The sequence below is a fragment of the Anabas testudineus genome, chromosome 9 (genome assembly GCF_900324465.2).
Source record: "Anabas testudineus chromosome 9, fAnaTes1.2, whole genome shotgun sequence".
NCBI classification, from domain to species: domain Eukaryota; kingdom Metazoa; phylum Chordata; class Actinopteri; order Anabantiformes; family Anabantidae; genus Anabas; species Anabas testudineus.
The window spans coordinates 17,722,643-17,745,870 of record NC_046618.1 but is presented as its reverse complement, the minus strand read 5'-3'; the positions used below and the strand labels follow the sequence as shown (position 1 = coordinate 17,745,870).

At 41.9% G+C, this 23,228-nt stretch overlaps 1 protein-coding gene across 4 annotated transcripts; it reads right to left on the bottom strand.

The window, feature by feature from the left end:
* Positions 1 to 53: 53 nt before the first annotated feature.
* On the bottom strand, positions 54 to 23,110 carry cltcl1 (clathrin, heavy chain-like 1). 4 transcript variants are annotated; one of them, XM_026342765.2, is made up of 33 exons: positions 22,655 to 23,110; positions 16,711 to 16,918; positions 16,201 to 16,203; positions 14,220 to 14,488; positions 13,760 to 13,921; positions 13,416 to 13,529; positions 13,153 to 13,326; positions 12,818 to 13,015; positions 12,522 to 12,722; positions 12,172 to 12,324; positions 11,955 to 12,077; positions 11,338 to 11,475; positions 11,077 to 11,241; positions 10,743 to 10,923; positions 10,420 to 10,583; positions 10,189 to 10,314; positions 9,931 to 10,073; positions 9,124 to 9,358; positions 8,917 to 9,039; positions 8,679 to 8,824; positions 8,417 to 8,600; positions 8,091 to 8,283; positions 7,856 to 8,013; positions 7,613 to 7,777; positions 7,105 to 7,380; positions 6,424 to 6,573; positions 6,212 to 6,343; positions 5,988 to 6,098; positions 5,611 to 5,781; positions 5,173 to 5,394; positions 4,865 to 4,891; positions 2,390 to 2,465; positions 54 to 1,713 (listed from the first exon to the last, which is right to left on the bottom strand). In XM_026342765.2, exons 1-33 carry the CDS (start codon positions 22,694 to 22,696, stop codon positions 1,526 to 1,528), a joined length of 5,121 nt encoding a protein of 1,706 aa, XP_026198550.1. In that variant the 5' UTR covers positions 22,697 to 23,110; the 3' UTR covers positions 54 to 1,525. The 4 variants fall into 4 exon arrangements, with proteins under 4 accessions (XP_026198550.1, XP_026198552.1, XP_026198551.1 ...); XM_026342767.2 differs by lacking the exon at positions 4,865 to 4,891; XM_026342766.2 differs by lacking the exon at positions 16,201 to 16,203.
* Between the last annotated feature and the right edge of the window lie 118 nt (positions 23,111 to 23,228).

The following is a 23,228-nucleotide window of genomic DNA, read 5'->3' as shown; positions in this document are numbered from 1 at the left end:
CAAAAGAGTTGTAGAATAATTCTCTTAATGTAAATAAAAAGGAAACAAAAAACAACAGTGTGTAAACTTTATTCTTCTTCCTGTATGCAACACTTGTGCAGCACTTTGATAAACCCTAAGTCGTCGCCATCGTGGACGCAGCTCAGTGCATCATACAGGCTCAGGAAATAATCAACCAAACTGTCTCCACTTTAAGCAGCCTTGCCTCAAGACTTTGCCATTTATTGACCTGCTATTTTTGCATTTTGTCTTTTTCTTACAAAAATCATTATGCTTTTTAAGACTACAACAACACACTATAGACATTACATATGGTATTCCATAATATTTGACTTCTTTGATTAGGTATTTGAATGTATCTTAAATTATACACTGTCTTCAATACAATTATGATTATTTTTTTAAACCACCTGGTACCTGGATGTGAGCTCTGTTTTTATCTCTAGTCTGTTGGAGTTTCATTGTCGTTTTCTGTTAGTTGGGTGAGAAAGTTTCATTAAGCATCACTTAGTTTTTGACACAACATTAGTAATACTTCATATACTCGAGTGTAACATGAAAATTGTGCTCCTGGTTGCAGTGATACAGTTTGGCAGCACATGCACAGACTACAGCATATAGCATTTTTTTAAATTATTTTTTTCTTGGTTTTTTTTTTTTGACACAATCATCCTGAAACTCCAGCTGTTCGGTACCAGAGTCTGAAAAGTGAACCGATGGGATCAACCGCTCTGGACGAGCAAATAGTGCTGCTGTACGGGAGTGGAGATTTCACTGAGTGTCTCTTGGTTTGGTGATGTATCCCTCGAAGGCTTTAGAGGACACACACGTTCACAATCACACACATACAGACGGTATCGTAACCTCCGTATAAAGCAAACACTCTGTACCTGTTGTGACAAACAAAACAATAGCACAGTAACTTATACTAATCAGAGCGTGACACCGTTGTGAATAAAACATGAACAAATGAGCCTGTTTTTTGCCACTTTCTCAAAGTATATAAGGCTGTAGCAGTGCTTTACGAGCGGGAGGGAAAACACACACACACACACACACACACACACGTCCCTCCACTTCCCAGTAACAAAGTCTCTTCCTCATCAGTGCTGATTCTCTAGGAAAAAGAAAACAATGCAAAGGAAAAAGCTGCTCAATGGTTAGTGAAGTCTACACGACACAGCAACAGGACAGAGTGGTTTGGTGTTACTAAGGTCTTCGATGTGTCAATTCCTCCAGGAGCTGAGAGGTGGCTTCATGCTGTGTAGGTCAGTGATAGAGCGATAGATCAGTAACGTAAGGGGAGCATCCAACAGCCTTGTGTGTTGGAGAAAGTAGAGATGAAGGGTTTCTATTGCAGTTTCAGTGAACTAGGGTGGAGTCTCAATGGAAGATGAACGCCCAGTTTCAGTTTTGTGGGTCTACGTGCCATCAGTTGGCCAGCTGAGATCCACAGCAGCACAGTTCAGTGTGGTTTAGGTTTAACGTGTGTTTGTAGCAGGTTTGAAGAGGTGGGGTCAGGAATCTACATGTTGAAACCATAAGCGGGCTGAGCAGGGAAGCCTGCAGGGGCGGCGGCCTGGGCAGGGAAGCCTGCAGGGGCGGCGGCCTGGGCAGGATAGCCCGCAGGAGCAGCTGCAGGATAGCCATAGCCTGGGTACGGTGGCTGGGGAGCCACTGGTGCAGTAGAGGCAGTCAACATCAGCTGCTGGCCTGATCACACAAATGTACACAAAGACATACACACAGGGTTACATGCATGGAGGAAAATTGACTTTACTTACACAGCTGTCTTTGCTGTTGTTGCTTTTTTGCACAGTATTAAACTGCTTTTCACAAAAATGACAGAGTTCATAAAACTGCAGAATAGCAAGTTAAAGTCACTTCATAGTGGCTGGATAGTGTAGTGGTAACATCGCTGCCATCCATGTGCAAATAAACTGAGAATTGGTTCCAACAACTAATTGCATGTAACCAGGGTTCTAATCAATCAAAATACCCCAAAGTCTAGCATGTAAGTCCAGAGTCCTCAACTGGTTATACAGTTATTACTGCAGACATTTTAAAGTTTAAAACCATTACGGTAATTTTATCTATAAAGACAATATAGAGTGAACAATATTTTAGATAACATCATAGAAATGCAGATTTCCTGATGCTTTGTTAAACCTACAGAAGAAGATTTCCTTTCTAAAATGTCTTTAGAAAAAAAATTAACACATGGCAACCTCAGTTATTTAAAATAACACATTCAGTAATACTGAAGTCCAGGTTGGTTACGAATTAGATATTCTTTGTAATATTTCAAAATAATATTATTACATCACCTGAAAACACAGTTTGCTTTCTTTTTTTCACTTTTCTGCTGATGTGATGTCTGTAAACCTACCAAACACCATCGGCTGAGGTTCTGTCACCTCCTCTTCAGTTTTCCTTTGGCTTTCTGCATCCTCCAGTTTGTCCACCTGAGGGCAACAAAGACAATAGGATAGATCAGACGTCCATCACTCACCCACTACACAGAATAAAAAGAAAGAAGTAAGATTTACGTTGTAGGTATCCTGCAGAAACCTCAATTTAAACAGCTTTGCAGCCTGTTTACACTTAAAATTGCAGAAAAAGGAAATAAGTTAAAGCTTATTGCTGTATACCTACAATGTAATATAGGTACATTATGTGCCAGATTTATTTAAATTACATTTTCTCCAACAGACCAAAAACTGTAATGTTTTACTTAAGCGTGACTACTCTTAGGCTTTTATTTAATATTAAACACAAAAATACTTGACATACCAACGTCTGAAAGACAAAACTACACACAGTACTTCACAGTGCAGCTAAAGTTACCTAAAAGACAAGATGCCATGCAGGTTTGGTGAGATTTTCTAATATAGTTTTCACTACAAAGGCTGAGTTAACAATTAAAGGGCCAGATCACCCAAATTACAAAAACATGTGAGCCCCAGTGGTATCTAAGCATGCAGAACGTGACTGCAGAGACGCCTATGGCTTTTATCACCCTAAAGAGATTTAATTTATGCTGCTCGACGCACAGAAAACATATTTTAAACAACAACTCTGTTTAGCAGAAAAGTGTTTGCAGAGAAAACTGCTGAAAACAGAATCTGTGGATAGTTATAAGATAGAATAACAAGACAATAGCAAACTGCTTTGGATTCAAAATGTTTTAAGTTTAACTAAAAGGAGATTCACACTGATGGAGCAGGGCAGTGGTAGATACATGGCTAGATACAACTGGGGAATGTTTTTTGCCATTTGTGTGAACTGACTTAAAAATATAGAATTATAGTGGGATTCAAGGTTAAAGAAATATTACATTGTTTATTACTGTACGTGAAGAAGAAGCTACGCATGTCTACACTATGTGCTGATGCTGCACTTCCAAACAGCCATTCACAGTCTCATGACAGTTGCAGCTGCCACATGCATCCCATTCATGGCTGTTAGCAGGCTCTCCAGACAGAATAAGTGTATTTCATTCTGCTGGCCTAAAATCAAGCTACATATTAGAAGCTCACAGGTTCAGCTCATCCTTGCCAGGCATACAGTATTTGCGCAGAGAGTTGCTTGTAGTGCCAATTTCTTAGTCACTAAGTGCAAAGACATAATCAGGCATTGTGCTGCCAGTGTGGAAGACGGCTGAGAGGTTCATGATGTAAGCGCAGATCAATTAAATCAATGGTTCAGCTGAATCACTGTACAATAACAATTAGAAGAAGAATTTCTATTTAGTGATTTCAACAGATTAAGGGAAAAAATTGGACAAAACAGCACCTGCAAAGCGCATTTCTATACGTGTATATGGCTACACAGTGTGATATTGTGTGTGAATGGATAAGGTACACAGAGGTGTAGGCATTTAACCTCCTGAAGGGAAGTAAAACGCTAAAATCCATTTGTACCAAGTTTTGTATTTATGGAATAAAGTGCTTGGTCTCTGGAAAATTAAGTGTCAGGAAAATGTCCCAGAAGATAAAGGGGACTCCATAACCTTTGAAAAAAGTGTTTAATATCTGTTTCTAAATATCTGAAATTAAAACCTGGAGTTAGAAACATGAGGGAGCATTTAGAGGGGCTTGCTCTTTTCACTTGCCTTTGTTTCTGTCTTTGGAGAGCAGTAGCCACATGAAAATATTAATCCTTTTATTATTTTATTAAACTATATTATACATTAACATCAATCTGATGATTTTGCATCGGCACAACTAAAATCGTGATGATTTTAAAAATGCTGCTTGATACTAGATGCAGAGAGGAGTTAGGAGGTAAGATGTTAGGCCAAGACAGGTAATCCTGGTGCTGAAGAACAGGATGGTACACAGGCTTTGGCTCCAGCCATTAACACTGTTTAAAAAGACGTGATCATAAAACACCAGGAAGTTAAGGATCTACAGAAAATACAGCACATTATAATCCATCACACTAGTGCATCTGTTAAATTAATGTACTATACTGTATATTGTGCTATATAGTGGTCCTTCAACCTTGAAAATGACAATTAAATTTGGATTTTCACCTCCTTAGTGAGGAAAGAAAGCTAGTTAGTTTGCTTTTAGCACCTGTTGTTTAAATCTCTGCACTGAAAATCAGCAGAAAGTACTTGTGGCCCGTTTGTTTTAATGAACTTGTTTCATTATTTCTTTAAAAAAACATTCACAAACATTAGGGCTGAAGTTGAACAAAAGCCTGCACACGTTACACCAGTTCTCCAGGACCAGAGCTAGTTAGGCTGTACTCTGTCTACAGTCCATGCTAGTTTCCCACATCAGAAACATAAAAGATAAGTTACAACAAAAAACAAACAGACAGAACACGAAGGAGAAATAAAAAGAGGGCCAGAGACCGTCACCTTCGCTGCAAACTCATCAACCTGGAAAAGAACCCAAAGACATGATCTCATATGTCTACATGTCTACATTTTAAGAAATCAGGACCAGTTCAAAGGTTAATACAGTAAATGGAACTACCATGACAAAAGCCTCATCATATGCATATAAACTAAAACTGTGAGTATGCTCTTTATTTTAAAACCTCCAGAGACGGAGAATACAAGAAAAATGAATTCCTGAATTTCAAATGAATTTCCTCTTAAAATATAATAAATGCCAATAAACTCAATAACTCTAGTATTGTTTACCGTGGAGTACTAACCTTTGTGAGGTACTCTCTCATGACCTGGATGAAGTATGGCATTGCAAAGTCCATGATGTTGTGCCTCCACGCCAGCTCCAGCACCACGTCGGGGTGCAGCAGGTCATAGGAGGCAAACAGGCAAGCAGCGAAGCACTCCTTCCTGCCCTCCTCTAGGAACCACTGGAGCAGAGTCTCTGCCAGCTCAGCATCCTTAGACTCTGCAGCGTACAGCATGGCATCCTGGGAAAGATGGAAATACAGTGACTCGATAAAAGAAACTGTTGTTTTAACAAGTCTTCCTGCTAAGAAATGTCATCAGGTAACTTAATATTTGTCAAACATAAACAAGCCAACAGTGCCCTCTATGGTAATATAGTGGTACTTAATATTTGGACGTGCTGTGTTTATGAATGTATTCTGTTTTCTCACATATTGTCTGTGAGGTTATTTTATTACCTTATAGAGTTTGTCCTTCTTGCAGAGCTCTACACTCTGTCTCCAGCGGTTGTTGCCTTTGTACAGATACGCGGCGATACGTCTGAACTCTATCAAATCATGTTTCTCTAACCTCTGAGCCAGGCAGATCGTGTCAAAGTTGTCATATGCATCAATGGAGGCTCTCAGGCCCTGTGGGTAACACAAAGATGGAAATACATTAAATCTTTGATGCATAAGAAACAAGTGTAACTGGAGCTCAGCAGGGCCCTCTAGTGACCACAAAATACTACAGTCTTCTGTACAGATATAAAATGTGATACACTTGATAACAGAGGCCAAACTAGTAAACATTTTCACACACGTGCTAAACATCAGTAAGTGAATAGCAGACAGACCTGGTAGTCTTCCTCCTCTGTCAGCAGGTTGTTGAGAGCTTCGTTAACGGACTTGTTATTGTGATTCTGTACAGATCTCAGGTAAGGCTTCACCAACTTCAGCTGGTTCATCTGGTCAAAAAAAACAGCACACGTGGAGTAAACTGTGCCTGGCACCATGTTTGTACTAAATGTAAAGAAAACAGGAAGTATAAATCCTGGAGGCTGACCTCACTCCTTATTACCTTGCTAAAAAAGTTGACAGCTCGGCTGTGGTCCAAGCGTGGAGACAGGATGGTCAGCAGGTCATTCAGTAGGAGCGGTTTAAATTCCAGGTAAAAGGACAGAGATTTATAGTACAACTCCACATTGGCAACCTACGGACAGAAATTATACATGTGAAGATCACAAAAAGATAAGTGAAGATGGTGTTTACAAATGACAAATGCTTGTTTACCTTAGCAATAATATCTTTGAACAGCCCTTCCTTCCATGCATCGGTTGGATGAGACATCATCGTGATGACAGCATTGTCATACTCTTCATATTTATCATAGAGGAAAACTAACTCTGCCCATAAGTGAGACTGCTCCGCTGCACGAAGAACCTGGTTGGAAAAACAGTCAAAGTTGGGAAAATTTTTATTTGTTTGTTTTTTTCTTTGAAATAAAAGGAACAGCAATTTATTTATGTAGCTTTAATTTACAAGAGCAAAAAGGGTTTTCCACAGAAGGAAAAACACAGCTTTAACTAATTAAAAAGGAATGACAGCACATAACACAAACACAAGAAAATAGTAAAGGCTGCCAAGCATTTTCTGGAGAAAAGGTCAGCACGTTGTGCATTCACACATGCAGCACGAAGCAGGAGAATGTCCGGGTGGCATAAATCATATTAGGATGATTCATTTTTAAACACTCCTAATATGTTCAGTATCTTCAGGTTCTTATCAGGATGAGAAGTGTCATTTTACCAGGAGAACTACTGCCCAATCTTTTGTCACCTTAGTAACAAAATATTTTCTAATTTACGGTTGACTTTTGTAATTATTACAGTATAATTAGTACTCCATTGTTACTTAATCCAAAAACAAAATCCACACAAACATAAATCCACAGGCACACATACTGTACTCCACCTTTGGGATGTTGACTCTGGACCAGAACAGCTCCAGGTGCTCCCTCATCTTCTGAGGTTTGAACTTGGAGTAGAGGATGGCGAGCTCGGTGAACATGCCCATATGGGCCCGCTCCAGGCCCAGCGCGGCCTCCAGCAAAGCAATAAGCTCCTCGAAGTACCCGCGGTCCTGATAGTAGCTGATCAGGTCCTCCAGCTCGTCAGCATGGATCACTATGTGAAGGCCACAGATTTGTGCCAGCCGAAATTCCTCGCCATCCACACATGCAAAACACACCTGATGGTCAGAGAGAAAGAGAGACGAATTATTGGAAATGAGCTTTGCTAAAGCGATGATGTATTAACATTCGACTTTCCACTGCAATATCAGATGCAAATTTATCTTAGGGAATTTCATGCTTCTGCTTTTTCCTAGTCTGATAAAAACTGAAAAACAAAAAAGAAAAACAATTGATTCTTCACTGACAAAAGCTAGCTGAACAGAGGCTGAACTCTTTATGCGCCGTTACCTCTTTCCATGTCCGTGTGCTATTTGCTTTCCTGGCGCTGTCCACAGCTGCCTGGTACTCTCCGAGGTGAACTAATGTTGATGCAAGTCGAGCAAAGTTGGACACATTGTTGTATAAGAGCTTGGCTGCTTCGTACATGCCCTCCTCATAACATCTATCGCCCACCTGAAGAAGAATAGAGGGACATTAACAGATACGTCTGCAGTTTTTCCAGCAAAGATCACCCCGTGCTGCCTTTCTTACCTGCTGTATGTGTGCATTGTTGGGCCCACTGACAAACTCTTCCAGCTCAGCCAGACGGTTTGTCTTTGCTAAAGCGAATATGAGCTCTGTCTCCACGTAGGACTCTCTTGCTTTCTTCCGAGCCATCTGAAGGAATTTAACCAAGTCTTCCCAGTTGTCTGCAAAAAACAAATAACACATTAGCAATCAGCTCAGATCAATCAGAGCAGAGTGATGCAGCAAATCAAAGGCTTACTGTTCTTGCTGGCTGCGTTGACCACCTCCATGTACGCTGAAGGGTCAACAGCTTTAATATATGAGTCAATGGCCTCCTTGACCAGGTCTCTGTGCAGCTGAGCTCTAGCTAACTGGCTCCATACTGCAGGCTCATTGCAGCGTTCAGCAAACTCGTAGGCACGATCCAAGTTCCCTATGTGCTCTATCAAGACCTACAGAAAGCCACACATGTACTTAGAACAACAAAGAACACCACGGATAAATGCTTTAACACTAACTTTGAAACTATATAAGTCTACTTTACAGTCACATTATACTACTGAATGTCAAATAAAAGCACTTTACCTGTATGGCTGAGGTGTTGACGTCAAACTTCTTAAAAATTGCGAACGCTTCTTCAAAGAGCTCATTGCTGATGGCGATGTTAGCAATGTCTGGAGCATCATAGTTGTCTAGCCTGTTAATGTACTCCATCACACGAGTGCGGTCGGCCTTGATGGCCGTCAAAATCAGCAGGTTCTGGAGGTTTCTGGGAAAAAAGCCAGAACAAATGGGTTACTACAAAGGAAAGTATAATGAAGCCCAACAGGCTGAAACCATGTTTTACCTGTGTTCACTGAAGACAGAGTTGTCGAGTACGATCTTCTCCAGGAGTTCAATCAGTTCGTTGGGCAGGTCTGCAGTCATGAAGGCCTTGACTGTGACTGACACCTCTTCTGGGTCCTGGGTCTCTGACAATGCTGTCTGCACCACCTGAGATTAGAAAGAAATGAGAAAACAAAAATGAACACTGACCACCAACACAACTGGCATCGCTGCAGGTGTGGAGCTTGAGAAAACCTAACCTGGTCGATGAGTTGTCGTCTGTAAGGGTTGTTTTCTTCTAACACATTCACCCAAAGCTCTGGATCTTTTCGCCGAACCAGGTATCGAGCCTCACTCTTGAATAACGAGTTCTCATTGCACACCTGAGAAGATACAGAGTGATTAAAGATGTATACATTTTAATATTATGTTAGTGATCATCCCGGTGCTACACACTCTGTACACACTTTAATGAGCTCCAGGTCACACTCTCCTCTCTCATAAGCCACACAGGCCAGGTGTGGGTCTCGCTTCTCGCAGTAGCGTCCGACCACGGCGCTGTCGTAGAACGGGTTCTCTTTTAGGAAGCGCTCAGGCGTGTTGTTACTGTCAATGTAGATCTTGGCTAGAGCATTGTGGGTGGCTGGTTCCTCGCATCCTTCATGGATTCGAGACTCGAGCCACGGCAGCAGAAGTTTTAACCTGAGAAAAGAACGAAAAACAATTTGAAAACACGCGTTTCAGAAAACAATACAGTGTTATGTTCCACAGTGAAAGTTTATAGCTTCTACAATGTAATGTAGAACAGTGTCACAACACTAGGTGGCAGCATTAGGCACTTTGGAGAATGCATTCAAACTGTGTCCAAAGTCCTGGTGTTTCCACTTTTTTCACATTAACATTTTCTGATTCAAAACTAAGCAGAATCTGTCTACTACTACTGACACATTCACAAAAGTAGCTCACAGACAAACATTAGAGGAATCTTACTCTTCCGCATCTTCCTCTGCACTATTTTCATTGAAGCATTCCTTTTTTGACTACTGTTACTTGGTGATCACTGGTCTCTTTTATTTGGTGTAGACTTAAATTGAAAAAATAAGTGGTTCAAGCAAACCTCAAACATTTCTTACAGTGCTACTATATCTCATATTTAAGTAAAAGGTCCTCTTTAGACACCTAATGAGCAAAAAAGGATACATATGCAATACTGCCAAGAACTTAAATCTGCATCACTGAGAGACAGACAGGAATTATGCAAAATTATTTCTTACCTGTTTCTCTTCTCTACCTCCTCCACCAGCTCATCAGTGGAAAACTGCCCTCTGACCACCATGATCAGGTTCTTAATCACATCCTCAGCACAGTCTACGTCCAGCAGCCCACCAATCACCACTGGCAAACGACTGGGGTTCACCTGAGAACAAGTGCCAGATGTTGTTAACAAAAGTGGCAACATGCAGCTCAAATAAAGACTTGGTTGACGTAGTAACCATATCTATATAAAGTCTCAGCAGTGGTCTTGATCTTACTTTCTGCACATAGATTTCAATGTATTTCTGTAGATTGTTGCGGTAGAGGTAGAGCACCAGGTCGTGCACAAAATCAAAGCGATCACACACAATGATTAGAGGAAGCTGATCCGTTAGCTTGGCCTCCTATAACGAGAACAAACATATGGTTCATTAGGGATTAAGCATAAAACCAAATTGTTGCTGAATTATAAAATGTTTAACACTAACATAGGGGTCTTTTCATTTTACCTTGAGGAAGTTTTTAACTCTCTCTGCATCGTAACAGTTGCTCTCTCTACAGATTCTCTCCACTTCTTTGATCTGGCCCGTCTTACAAGCAGCCTGAATGTACTTAAAGTGAACATCAGGCTCCTGGCTGAAATTCACAATCGATCCAAGGAAGTAAAACAAGCCTTGAATAGAGATAGAATGGGGAGAAACATCACAAAAGTCAACTCTATTTATTATCACTTACAACCTGCACAAAATATACCACTCAATTAAGTCATTCTCTAGCAATAGTCCAACAATCCAGGTCTGTATACCACCCCCTGGCTATGTGTGACACTTACCCTCATAACTCTTAAAGGATTCAAAGAGCTCTACTAATGCCTGAGTTCCCAGCTGCTCGTGATACTTTGATGCTACTTGGACGCACAGCTGCAGGTTCTGCCTAATGTTAGCTGACAGCATGGCCCTTAAACACTCCAACGAGTCTTCGACTGACAGGGAGCCAAAAAAGTTCACCAGCCACTAAAGGAAAAACCAGAATAAGAAGAACATTATTCATTAGAGGGGAAAATAATGGAATCAAGAGGCATTTTTACACATGATAAAAAACGTAAAGAAGTCACTAGTCCCAAGAGAGATGCATTTACAAGCATGACTGCACATCCACAGGCATACCTCTGGGTTGAGCAGATGTGTGTGCACCACAGCTCGTTTGATATCATACAGGTCGGTGTAGTGTTCGAGCGCTCTCTGAAGCAGACCTGCCTTCTCGCACAGCTGTGCAACGTGGGCACGGTCATAGTGAGTGAACATCTGGTTCCCCAGGATCGCATCTGCCACCTAAAATAGTTCACACACACATGAATACACACATTGCGTTTACTAATGTGACAGGCTAGGTTGCTTTTTGACAGGAGAATAAGTCTAAATGTTCACCTGGGGTGCGTGTATAAGGTTCATCTCAAGCAGACGTGTCTGCAAGTGTCCTTCGGCTGGGCGGTTGTTCTTTAAAGCATCCAGGAGGAAGGAGGTGCACTGCTGGATCAGACTGCCCTCCATGAACACATCCACAATCTATAAAAGGCAAGAGAAAAGGGACAGATTTTTAATGTCTGTCCATCTGTAAGCCGTGATAACAGTTGGCATGAAGAAGATTAGAGTCACAATATAAAATATCACAGGTCTGGAGGCAAATGTGTCCAGTTTTTTTAGGGTCTTTTTTTCAGTGTTTTTAATTTCACCTAATCCTTAGAAGCTACAGCTGAAAACTGGTGGGGGTCTTTACTCAGAGTAGCATCAAGTCTTCTATTTGAGACTTGATCTAAGCAGAGCCATGATGTGGCTTTAAAAGGAGAAGGAAGTTACTGACTCAGTGAATTCTTTGCATTGCTGGCACATCTGGAATAACACACATGGAGGCTCCCACATTGGGCACTTTGTGTGTTTGCACGAATGTGTGAAGGTAAATGCGGCTGTATTTTAAAAGGAGGGCATGTGTAAAAGTAACACAGTATGCCTCTAGTGAGTGAGGCCGTCATGTTGGTGTGCGTTACCTGGTTGATGTTGGCCAGCGGCTCCTCATCCTGGACCAGCATCTGGGCAAACTGCAGTCCCTGGTCTGGATTGACGCGCATCACATTTCTGAGTAAAAATACCCAGTCTGGGGTGTAGCCCACCTAAAAAATACAGTTATGAATTTACTTCCATTGTATAGTGTGATGTTTTCACATGCTGTGTTATACAAGCATAAACGTGTGGGCTCCTAATTACCTTTTTAGCATACAACACTATCTTCTGGAACTGGCCCGTCTCAGCAAAACACTGGATCACCTTATTGGGGACATTAGCTCTGAGGTACACACTAAGAGCCAGCGTGGGATCAGAAGCCTTTACGAGATCCCCCAGCTCCTCTGAGCACTCCAGCTACAACAAATGTACAAATACAGGTACCAATTGTGAGTTATTGATAGTACAGGGTGAACTAGAACCTTTTTAGGGTATGAACTTACCCTAAAGGTATCAAAAAGGTATCAAATGTTTGCCAATATCCAACCGCATCACTCCAACCAGATTCTATTGTTTATCTACATATTGACCTGACCCTAATTCCCTGGTCCTACCTTGTCCTCCTTTAACCATTTCTCCAGTAGTTGCTTGCGACCCTGCTGCAGGACGGGCCTGCACAGCTCCAGAGACTCAAACTTGTTGAGTTGGCCCTGGTCCAGCAGAATACCAAAGTACTGCAACAGGGGAGACGCCTGACCAGGTTGGGCTGGGACACTCTGAAACTTACGGATCGTCTCTGCTGTTCGTAAGATACCCTGAGCGGGAAAAGAAAGATGGTGAAACACTGTTACGGATTAAAGAAAATAAGGACTGAGGTTGTTTTCCTGGTGTGGTGTAGATTCATACATACCTTTGGTGCTGACGCAGCAACCTTTGCAGCATCTGAATAACTTCCCTGGGCAAATAGAGTGTTGAACTTCCTGGCAAAAAGTTCTTCAGCACCAGCAAGATTTGACCTCACAGCTATCCTCAAGGCTAGATCAGGGTTCTGCAGGACATTCGTTGCATAGTTGACAATGTTCTCCTCTTCAACACACACTGACAGGACCTAGAAAGAAAACAATAGATAAAGGGCTGAGCAGCTGCCTGAGACTGTCTCACACACAAAAAGAAGAAAAGGTTACACTAAAGCATATATGATAAATTAATAAAGTAAATATTCCCAGTTTACTGCTTGTATCTCACCTGTCCCTTCTTGTTGACCCCAATAATTCCCGAGGTGGTTTCATGCGGAGCTGTTACAAAGATGGTCTCTGCACTGATTCGATTCATGTAGATACAAATTCCAGACTCCAGGTCATACAGGTGAATGTAACCATACTTTGTGATCAAGTATATTACACCATGCTTACCACCAATCTGAAGAGAAATATAGAGATAATTTAAGCATTCAGCAGTGACCCTTAGCTTTGCACAAAACCAGTGAGAAGCAGGGACCTTTTCCTCACCTGCATAGCTACAGGAAAGTCTGTCTGTGCCTCTGGGGGAAAGAACACATCCACTGCTTTCTTAGCAAATGGTTGGTTTCCTGTAGCTGGCTGACCAACTTCAATAATGTGCAACTGAAGAAGAAAACCCACATAAAGAAATGACAACAGTGAAGATGTTAAACAGGAAAGACTGTAAAGAAAAGTCTATGCATAGTATCAAGATCACATTTAGGAGCTATGAAGTATTTCTCCAGTGACCTAAACTAAAACACTACCTTTCTGTGCTAATCTCCGAGACTAGACTAAATACACTGTGATAACATCATGAGTGAAATCCTTGTGTGTGATCTAGGGGACCTCACCTTTCCCCCAGCCTGTGAGCGCACAGCAAAGCAGAAGAGGGTGGAGGGTTTGGCATTTCCCTCCACTTTGAACTCCCCGAAGGCAGCGGCGTGGCCCTCGATGGGCTGGGATACTTTCCTGTCAACAGAATACAGCTGCATTGCCCCCACCACACGGTTTTGCTGCAGGCAAAAAGAAAAAAACAAGAATAAAAAAGGAATTGTTGATGCACCATTTTAATCAAACAGACATCAAAGATGACTCTGGGTTCACTGTGGTTCATGAAGATACCGTAGCTTCGATTACTAGATTAAGCTCTGTGTTTGCATCTGAAAACCACATTAGGTTTGTGTGGATATTTTTGGTCTTTGAGCATGTAGATGAAGAGTCAAAGAGAGAGAAGGTGATAAATTAGTCTGTCGTGTTTCTATCATGTGCTCTTCTCCTGTGTGAGGCACGAGCAGACATGTGCTTTCGTACCTGTGCAGAAATCCCAATCAGCAGAAGCCACTTCTGTTGTTCGTCAGTTCTATAGTTAATTATCTGACATCCCGCCAGACTAGCGTGCCGATCGAATACTTTGGTTGGTTGGGAATCCCCCTCCATGCTCCAGTGGTAGACAGCTGTATCTGTCACCAAGGCCACAGTGTTTACCGATATCCACTTCCAGAACATGACTTCCTCCGTCATAGTGTGAGCCTTCATCTTGCTCTTCATCTCTATGTTGAAGATCTGCAGTGTCTTGGCAGCTGAGGGGAGGTGAAGAAACAAGGAAGAAAAAAATGAGAGTAGACACCAAGAAGTTGACGGGTGAGCTCAGGGGACACAAAATAGAGAGATGGATGATATAACCTCCAATCAAAACCATGATGATCATTTCACACATTTACTCCAGAAGTCATAGGGCAAATGACATAATGTATAAAGCTGTATTTACAACCTGCATGCCAACAACGTCAGCTACTAAAAGCCTGTGTCAAATTGTCTACTGACTGTTTTACCGATACATATCTTTACTGTTTATACTGGGCTATTTCTGCATTCAGCCTATTTTATCATCATGTAATAAAAACTAAACTAAACTAAATATTTTTGGCATGATTAATGACTAGATGCATATAAAAAAACCTTTAAATCAACAGTGCGACTGACATGTAAATTCATCTGTGGATATTTGAGATAAGAGGTTATCTTGATTTATTTACATTTTTTAAAAAATACAGCTAATGGGTTAAAGGGTAAGATGGGTGATTTTCATATTTAAAATATACTGTCAGTCAACAAATACCATAAAAAGACTAAACCCAACAATAATTTTCTACTTGTAACATCAGTGAATCCAGAAGCTGAGTTTACCCTTTTCATCTACACCATGAGCTCCATCGTTGTTCAGAAACTATTAACAACACGTAGGTTAACCACGCTGCTGCACAGTGAAAAATGGGACCAGTGTGTCAAAGTCAAAGAGAGAGAAGTGTGTTTTGTTTTTTTTTATACTTCACATTTTTGTGAAATCAGATTCTGGAGGCGCTGACGTGAGAGTGAGTAGATGCAACTCACTGCTGGTTTTAGAACCCAGAAAATCACCAGAGCTGGTAAAAATTAATAGATATAGATTTGGATTTATTGATCCAGGTTTCCAGGTATCTAAGTTCAATTTCAATTTTGTTTATGGGGCATTTAGCAAGATAAGGTACATTACAATTACAATTAAACAATTAGAGATTATCACAGAGCTGCAGTACAGTATGTGTAATTATATCGACAGGGTTGATGGAAACACTTTGGATTTACACAGAAACTGGGACATAAAGGTCCTGTTGTTGTGGTTATGGGTGTTTACAGGCCAAGCTAGTGTCACTCTGTTCACTGTCACCTGCCCAACACCTACTACTGTATGTGCAAATGATCTCTGGCTACAGAAAGACTGAAGAGGAGCAGAACTAACCGGCTAAACATGACAATAATGCTAGTTTTGGTCGGCCCATAATGTTTCTGTGCCGTACAACATAGTCACCATAATCCAACATATGACCAGTAACACTATTAGTATTATTTACATAGAAACAGACTCAGCTGAATATCAGAAAGATCTCAGCATTTATTATGGCTGCTAGCACAGGCTCAACATTTTTTTCAGTGTGTACAGTAATATCTGATTATGCACATCACACATACACTTTACCAGCACACAACACATCATGCTAACACATGTATAGTTCTCATAAAAGAAGGATATGTGCTGGCAGGTTAGGTCAGAGTAGGGGTGGGATATTGAAGCAATTTACTGGCAGTAGAAGAAGTCATTTCTAAACAGTTGTCTGTATTCTGATTGATTAGAGGCCGAAATGGGCTGTTGTGCTTGTGAGGGGTGTATGGAAAGCTTTTATGAGAGAGACATGGCTACTGTATCATCACAACAGAGAGTGCCGGACGGGTAGACAGACAGAAAGCAACTCACCGTCTGAGAAATGACAGAAAGCAAGGAAAAAAAGCAAAAGGAAAAGCAAAGTGTCAATCAGATCGGAAAGAGAAGACAAAGATAGGCCACAGGGAAGGGGAAAACGGGGGCACATTATCCTCAGAGGGAGAGGGGGGGGACAGAGAAGCATTATAGGCAAATCAACGTGATCAGCGTTTGTGTTTGTGCTTCGAGGGCTAGAATCAGTGGCAGAAAATCAATTTCCACAACCAATTTAGTACATTCGGGCAATAGAACTGAGTGCACTCTACATATTTACAGCATTGACAGACCATTACTCATTGCATGACATGGCATTCCCACTACAATACGCGAAGGCTAAATCTGTTAAATCTACAGACAAATAAACAGTGTGCTGTGCAGACTTCATTCTGGGAAGTTTAACAATAACAATAACCTCAGCAGTTGGTGTGAAGCCACTAATAATAACCAGCAAACTGTGTTTCTCTTATCCAATATCCCATGAGCGTGCTGCTGTATGTCTCATACCTTTCAGAGCGATGACCTTGCTGGCGGGGTTCATGATGGCACTGTCGGCAGAGATCGGTCTCCTGATTGGATTAGTGGGGTCGGACATGTCCACAATCACCACCTGGTTCTGCTCGCCCACCTTCTCTCTGATGCAGATGAACTTGTCTGACTCCATAGTCAGATAGCTGAACCCAATGTTGGCTGGGTTCACGCCCAGGTTCTGCAACTGGAAACAGTGGGAAAAATCACATTAACCACATTGTATAACTTCACCATAGCATTTAGTGTAAAAGTTATTGTACTTTTAAAAGCATAAAAATCACAGTACAAGTATTACTAGTATTGACATGTTATTAATGAGTTCTATATGAACTGGTAAATATTACAGCATGTTAAAACACATTTGCATTAGCATTTATTGCTGCACTTAAATATGTTTGTTAAGCTTGTTAGCTTAAGCTTGTTCATCTTGCTTGGAAATAATAGTTTGCTTTTAAAAATGTCTTGTGGCTTTTAGTGTATATAAGATCTTTGAGGGAGTCGTGCCTCCATCACAACTACAAATATATATATATATATATATATATATATATATATATATATATATATATATATATATATATATATATGGCAACAATAGTTACCATTTATCTTGAAGGAGAAAAAAACTACAAGTAATGGACCAAAAGTGTGTTAGGATTAAAATAGCAGCAGGTCGGCTCCAATTTTCCAGGGATATTCTTAAAGGTTGTTTCCAGACAGGACGTCTGGTGCTACATGGAGTCAGGGAACAAGCGTGGGCAACAGGATGTTAACACAACAAACATTTATTTAACTCACTCTTATTACAGTTGTTAATAATCTTTTAAGTGTACTGAAGCATGTTCAGAACTATGTTTGATGATGGATGGGTTTTTCTTTCCACTTTCAATGCCATTAATGTAACCATCATCGCATCTCAATTAGATAAAATACAGTGTTACTTTATCTCAGCGAAGGTTGTGATTAAACCCTGACACTGCATTTAATTGTTTATCTGAGCAGCCATCTGAGACACATCTCAAACAGAGAAATAGAGATCCAACCAAGAATAAATTTGAATTCATTCATCAGCAAATCCATTTCATTATTCGGCATATTTACTTTCCTAATGAGAGGACGTCCCGAGATGCAGCAAAACACAAACGCAGAGCTGATGTCAGTTTCTGCTGTGTCAAATCTTAGTAAATCTAATAAACATGAAACACTCCAGCTAGGTTAATGGGAGCTGAACAGAGAAATTATTGTGCACTATTGTGTCAAACTAACTGAGCTGAGAGCCTGACCAAAACACACACTCTCCCTGTGATGACTGGACGAACTGCATTATGCAGTCTGAGGCAAGCGGAAAGGAATCCTTATGCTCATCACAAGGACTGTACTATCTTGCAGTTGGCCAGTAGGGAAAAACAACAAATCATGACTGCTCAGCCAATTAAATCATGTCATCTCCAAACCAGGAAGGATGTAAAAGTCAGCTGTCAGGGGGCTCCAATGAGAGAAGCTGTTTTCTAGCAAGAAAAGCTCTTTAATTAATTAGATCCAAGAGATACCATTTTCACATTTACAGTAGTTACTTTAGCTTTGTTGAGCTTTTCTTTAGGGTCACTCTTGGTTTTGTGGCGTGAAGTGAAATGTCAAGAACTGCTGCTCATGTCTCATGTCGTAATTTGAAGATTTTGCCTTGTGGTCTTGAATTACTAAGCAAGAGAATAACTCCATTAATCATCAAGGAAAATAACAGCTGCTATTTGCCCCAGACTTTTGTGATTTGTGAAAAAGCTGGCATATTGAAGTATGTATGAATATAAGAGAATATTCTTAACAATGTTGTGATAATGCCATTAACCATATCACCCATATACAACTCAACATATACAGTAGTTTTCATTTTCTGGCACGTTATAGGGACATACAATGTACAAGCTTCTTGAAAATGCCACAAAGAAGACCTGAGGGAGGACTGACGCCATATGCTGCATCTCCTTAAGACTGCCAAAACTGTCTCTGGGAGGGGAGAGGAGGCAAAATACAATAAAGATAGTAAAGGAGACGATAAGGATGGGAGTGAAAGGAAGTGCTCAGGACGCAGCCTAGCATCCTGCTGAAAACTAGGGGAGGCTGGGTGCTAGGAGAGAAGCCGGTTTGCTAAATGTACCTTTTACAGAAAAAGAGGAGGAGGAATGGAGGCTGCGTTTCCAGCAACGCAGGTCTTTGGCAGTCTACAGTTCAGGGTGGGGCGACTGACTCACCGGAAGAAAACCCCCTCACACTCCTTAGTAGAACATTCCAGACCAGATCACACTTCGACTACAACCTACTGTCTATGTTGACCCATAAACTACCTCTAGTAACGCATCTTCACACACACACACACACACACACAGTTTTATCCAAGATTTACAATCGCAAATAATCATTAATGTCACAATATCAAAGGTTGTAGAAGTTCGCTGATGATACAGCGTTGACGGGATTTGGTGAGTCACAGGCTGGGTGGACACGTTGCTGAAGCTCTGACACGTCGCATCAGCAGCTGAGGGTTTGGGGTTCATGAGGATTTTGCAGAAACACAATTAAACTGAGGATTGCAGCAAAACATTTAAGTGTTGATACTTCACACTTTCTTGCAAAATAAATACAAACAGGGTAGCTGTGCTATTTTGAAAAGCTTAATGTTGCTCTAATTCATGTTTTATATTAACTTTGGATTAAAATTATGTTTATTCTTATAGTGATAAAACCACAGAGAACAATGAGCTAGCTCTGGATTGTGTCCCCTCCCTTCTTACAAGTGTTTAGGCTTCACTCATCTCAGTGTTTTGGTTTTATACCCTCCAACCTTTTTTCAAAGCTTTAAAAATCCTCTATACGTGACCTGCCCGGCAAAAATAAACACCAGACAGACAAAGTTGACGACTAGCTGATGAATGTACTGAAGCATTTACCAGCTAAAGAGCTTCATATGATCCTGAGGAGCTGATGGAACCAAAACAGAGCTAAAAAGTTACAAAGAGAAAGAAGACTGGACACAACTATGAAATGACGCTACAAAAAATAGTTGAAACTTTGAACTGATTAATCATTTAGCTGAGCAACAGGTGAAACTACCAAACATTAATTTGCTTCATACTGATTTATGTAAGAATTATTCTCTTTATCATATAATACAGAACATGTATAAGTTTAGTTTTATACTGTGTATGACAAATAAAAGAAGCCTTGTAACATCACTGTTTTCTAACATTTCAGACACAACAATTAATCAATTTATTAAGCCCTAAATCAGTTATTATATATTTATGAGCGTGTGACTCATTCAACATTGCAAAAGGACACAATGTCTGCACTGTTTGAGTGAATGGCTGCTCTTTGAATGCATTCATGATTGACTTTCGGTGACTGAACCCAGGCGCTCATGATCGTCTCTTCCATCCTCTGCTGCGGTCACGGATGTGTTGTGTTAGACTGTTCTCGTCATCCTGCTTCCTATCCTGATGTGATTTGCTTGATGAGACCTGCTTTCCTCGTCTGTCTATCACATCCGCTCGTGTGACGTGGGGGCATCATTACGCCAGCACGGATACAACAGCACGCCGGGATGTTATAAACAGCCGCAGAGCAGCAGGTTGGGCTCTCCTCAGTTCAACTCGACAGGACAATGTGCAGGCGCCGGGAGAGCTGCAGGGCTTTTTTTTTTTTTTTTTTTTTTGCACTTACACAAGCTGCTACAGTACGTAGGCTGCTGCACTGACAGCCAGCAGCAGAGCCACAAAAGCTGCAAATGACTCTGCCTTTAGCACTTTCATAATTCAAGAGCATTCTCTGTCCCCGTCTTCCTTCATCTTGCCACCACCGTAATCCAACTTAAACACACTTTAGAAGCCACAGTGATGTAGTCTACATTCGGATCCACACACCCTACTGGGCAACTGATCCATGTAGTCGATTAATGACACACTCTGACTTGCTCATACACAGCCTCGACCTTGGATCATAAATCATACTGAAGTAAATAAGCAAGGAGGGTAAAAAAAAAAGACTAACGATGAAAAGAGAGTTTACCGCACAGCTTAACGATAATGACAGTGTAAGCTTGGTAATCCATAGCTACTGGTGTGAAGTGAGAAAATGAATACCACTGGATCTCTCACAGCTAAAAGAGTCTCCCTAAGATCCAGGCTTCACCCTGCGTGTTTGTTTTAACACCAGGGAAGTGTTAAGAGACTGATATGAGTGTAATAACGGAAATATTTGGAAAATTTGGTTCGCTCTTCATCTCATGTCACTCCCAGTTCAACAGGCTCCTTCCTCATCGTGGAGCTACAGTAGGTCCACGTTACCCTGCTGAACCCCGACCCAGACTGCAAACACTGAGCTGTAAATACCAGACCAAGAAAAAAAAAAAAAAGAAGCTAAACAACTTGAGGCCCAAAGTCCTGGGTTTGCGAATTCCAAGCATTTTTCACTCTGCTGGAGCCACCTAGATTCACAGGGGGATACGACCGGGGCAGAGGTGGGATTTCACGGCAGAGGTGGAACGTGAACCAGTCTGCTGCTTATCACTGTATGAAGCTTAAGGAGAAAGTATGCACTGGTGAGAGCAATTTGAACTAATAACCTGGACACTGCCAAGCACTGCGCCGCCCTCCATCAGTGAGCAGCACTGTACCCTTTCTGTCAGTGTTGAGGGGAAGCCTGGTGGCCTGCAAGCGCTCTTGGCCAGCACAGTTTTTCGGTGCATAAAGGATCTTTGGCTGACGAAAGTGGGGCTACTAGCCAGAGGAAGGGAACAGGGAGAGAGGGGGGTGGGGGTTTGTGCTTTTTCCTAGTGAAAGGCCATTTCACTGCCTGCTGTTACCATAACAACAGGCTACAGAGTAGGGTGCGTCACAAAGTTTTCTCTTTTGGCTACGAGACACCGAGCACCGGGGCTGGGACTGGACGACGACTGTCAAAGTGGGAACCGGAAAAAAGAAAAGGAGGCCATAGTGGAAATACCCCCCCCCCCCCCCCCCCCCCACACACACACACACACACACACACACACACACACACACTGACGACCAAACAAGCAGCTCCTTGCTTCCTTTTCTGTCATAGATTGTAAGAGGGGCCTTTTAGGTTAAAGATCTAAAGATCACAGGGCATCTGCTGCTCCTACATGTTAATGCTGATGCAGATGCTGCTCCAACAAGTAGAGCTGGAGGGATACATTAGATCAATACATTGATTCTGCCACAAGAAGATTTCCTGATGTTGCTCCAATTGTGTCTCTAAGTTGTAGCTCAGACGTTTCCTCCACACGCTTTCTAGAATCAGCTCCAGTCCTCATGACACTGTCAAACACACCGTGCTGAGTCTGAAACATGTGCACAGGCAAAAAACTGGTCAGTGAAGGTTACAAAGTAAGAGGGGGTGGGTTGCCACAGGACATGACAACAACATGGTAGCCGCAAAGCTGGAGGGCAAAGTGCCTTTCATGTCTCCGTTACAGTGTAGCCACGAACAGCTGAGCTAAAAAAAAAAACAAAAAAAAAACGAGGTGTCAAAACACCGCAGTTCAGTTTGCATCGAGAATGACAGCGGCGTTTTTCCAGTTGAAGGGAAAAAGACTGCGGCGGATCCACACACACACACACACACACACACACACACACACACACACCGGTCCGCACTGGAGCTCTACACGATCTGACTAGTCAATTTTTACAAGTCATCATCTGCCCGGCAGGAGAAAACTAGGCCTGTAGCTATATCGAGCACCACCATGCAGCCCTATCACAGATTCCTTTTAAATGCGACATGTGCCGTGTCTGTGTGTGTGTGTGTGTGTGTGTGTGTGTGTGTGCGGACCGACATAAGCGAGGAGCTGCTCTGAAACCAACAAACGGATTCGTACGTGTTTTCTGCTGCTGCTTACCTGCAGATGTTCCTGAAATCGTATCGGCAGGATCTGAGCCATTTCTGGAGGATTAGTCTGCCCGAGGAATCCGTGAAGAAGGAAAGGGGAAGGGGACAGTAGGAGCGATAACGGTGGTCTTGTCCTGGAGGTGTCCTAAATGTCCCCCAGAAGTCAAAAAGGGATGGGAAGCGGTGGGTGGACTGGGTGGGTTGCGTTGGTATCACACGAATCCAGTGACTGCTCCCATTCAGCAGACCCCCTACGCCAGTCCTGCATCAAAAAACTCCGCACCTCCGCTAAGAAAACTAGTCCACTTCAACTACTACTGGGCCCCGTGTATAAACCAGTTCCTCCTCGAGCCTTGTAAGGATACGGGGCTGTCTTAAAATCCCGCACCGAGATGTTGCAAGTGATGAGCCAACCAGCCGCCGTCTGGATTTTCTTACCTCTGAATTGTCAATGCAAGCGGTCGGATGTGCCGTTCGTAGCCCTCCGCCACAGCCCCTTCCCCCTTCCTTCCCACCAACTTCGGAATCAGGGTCGTGACAGCCCCCCCCCCCCCCCCCCCCCCCCACGTTTGGGTTAAATCTAC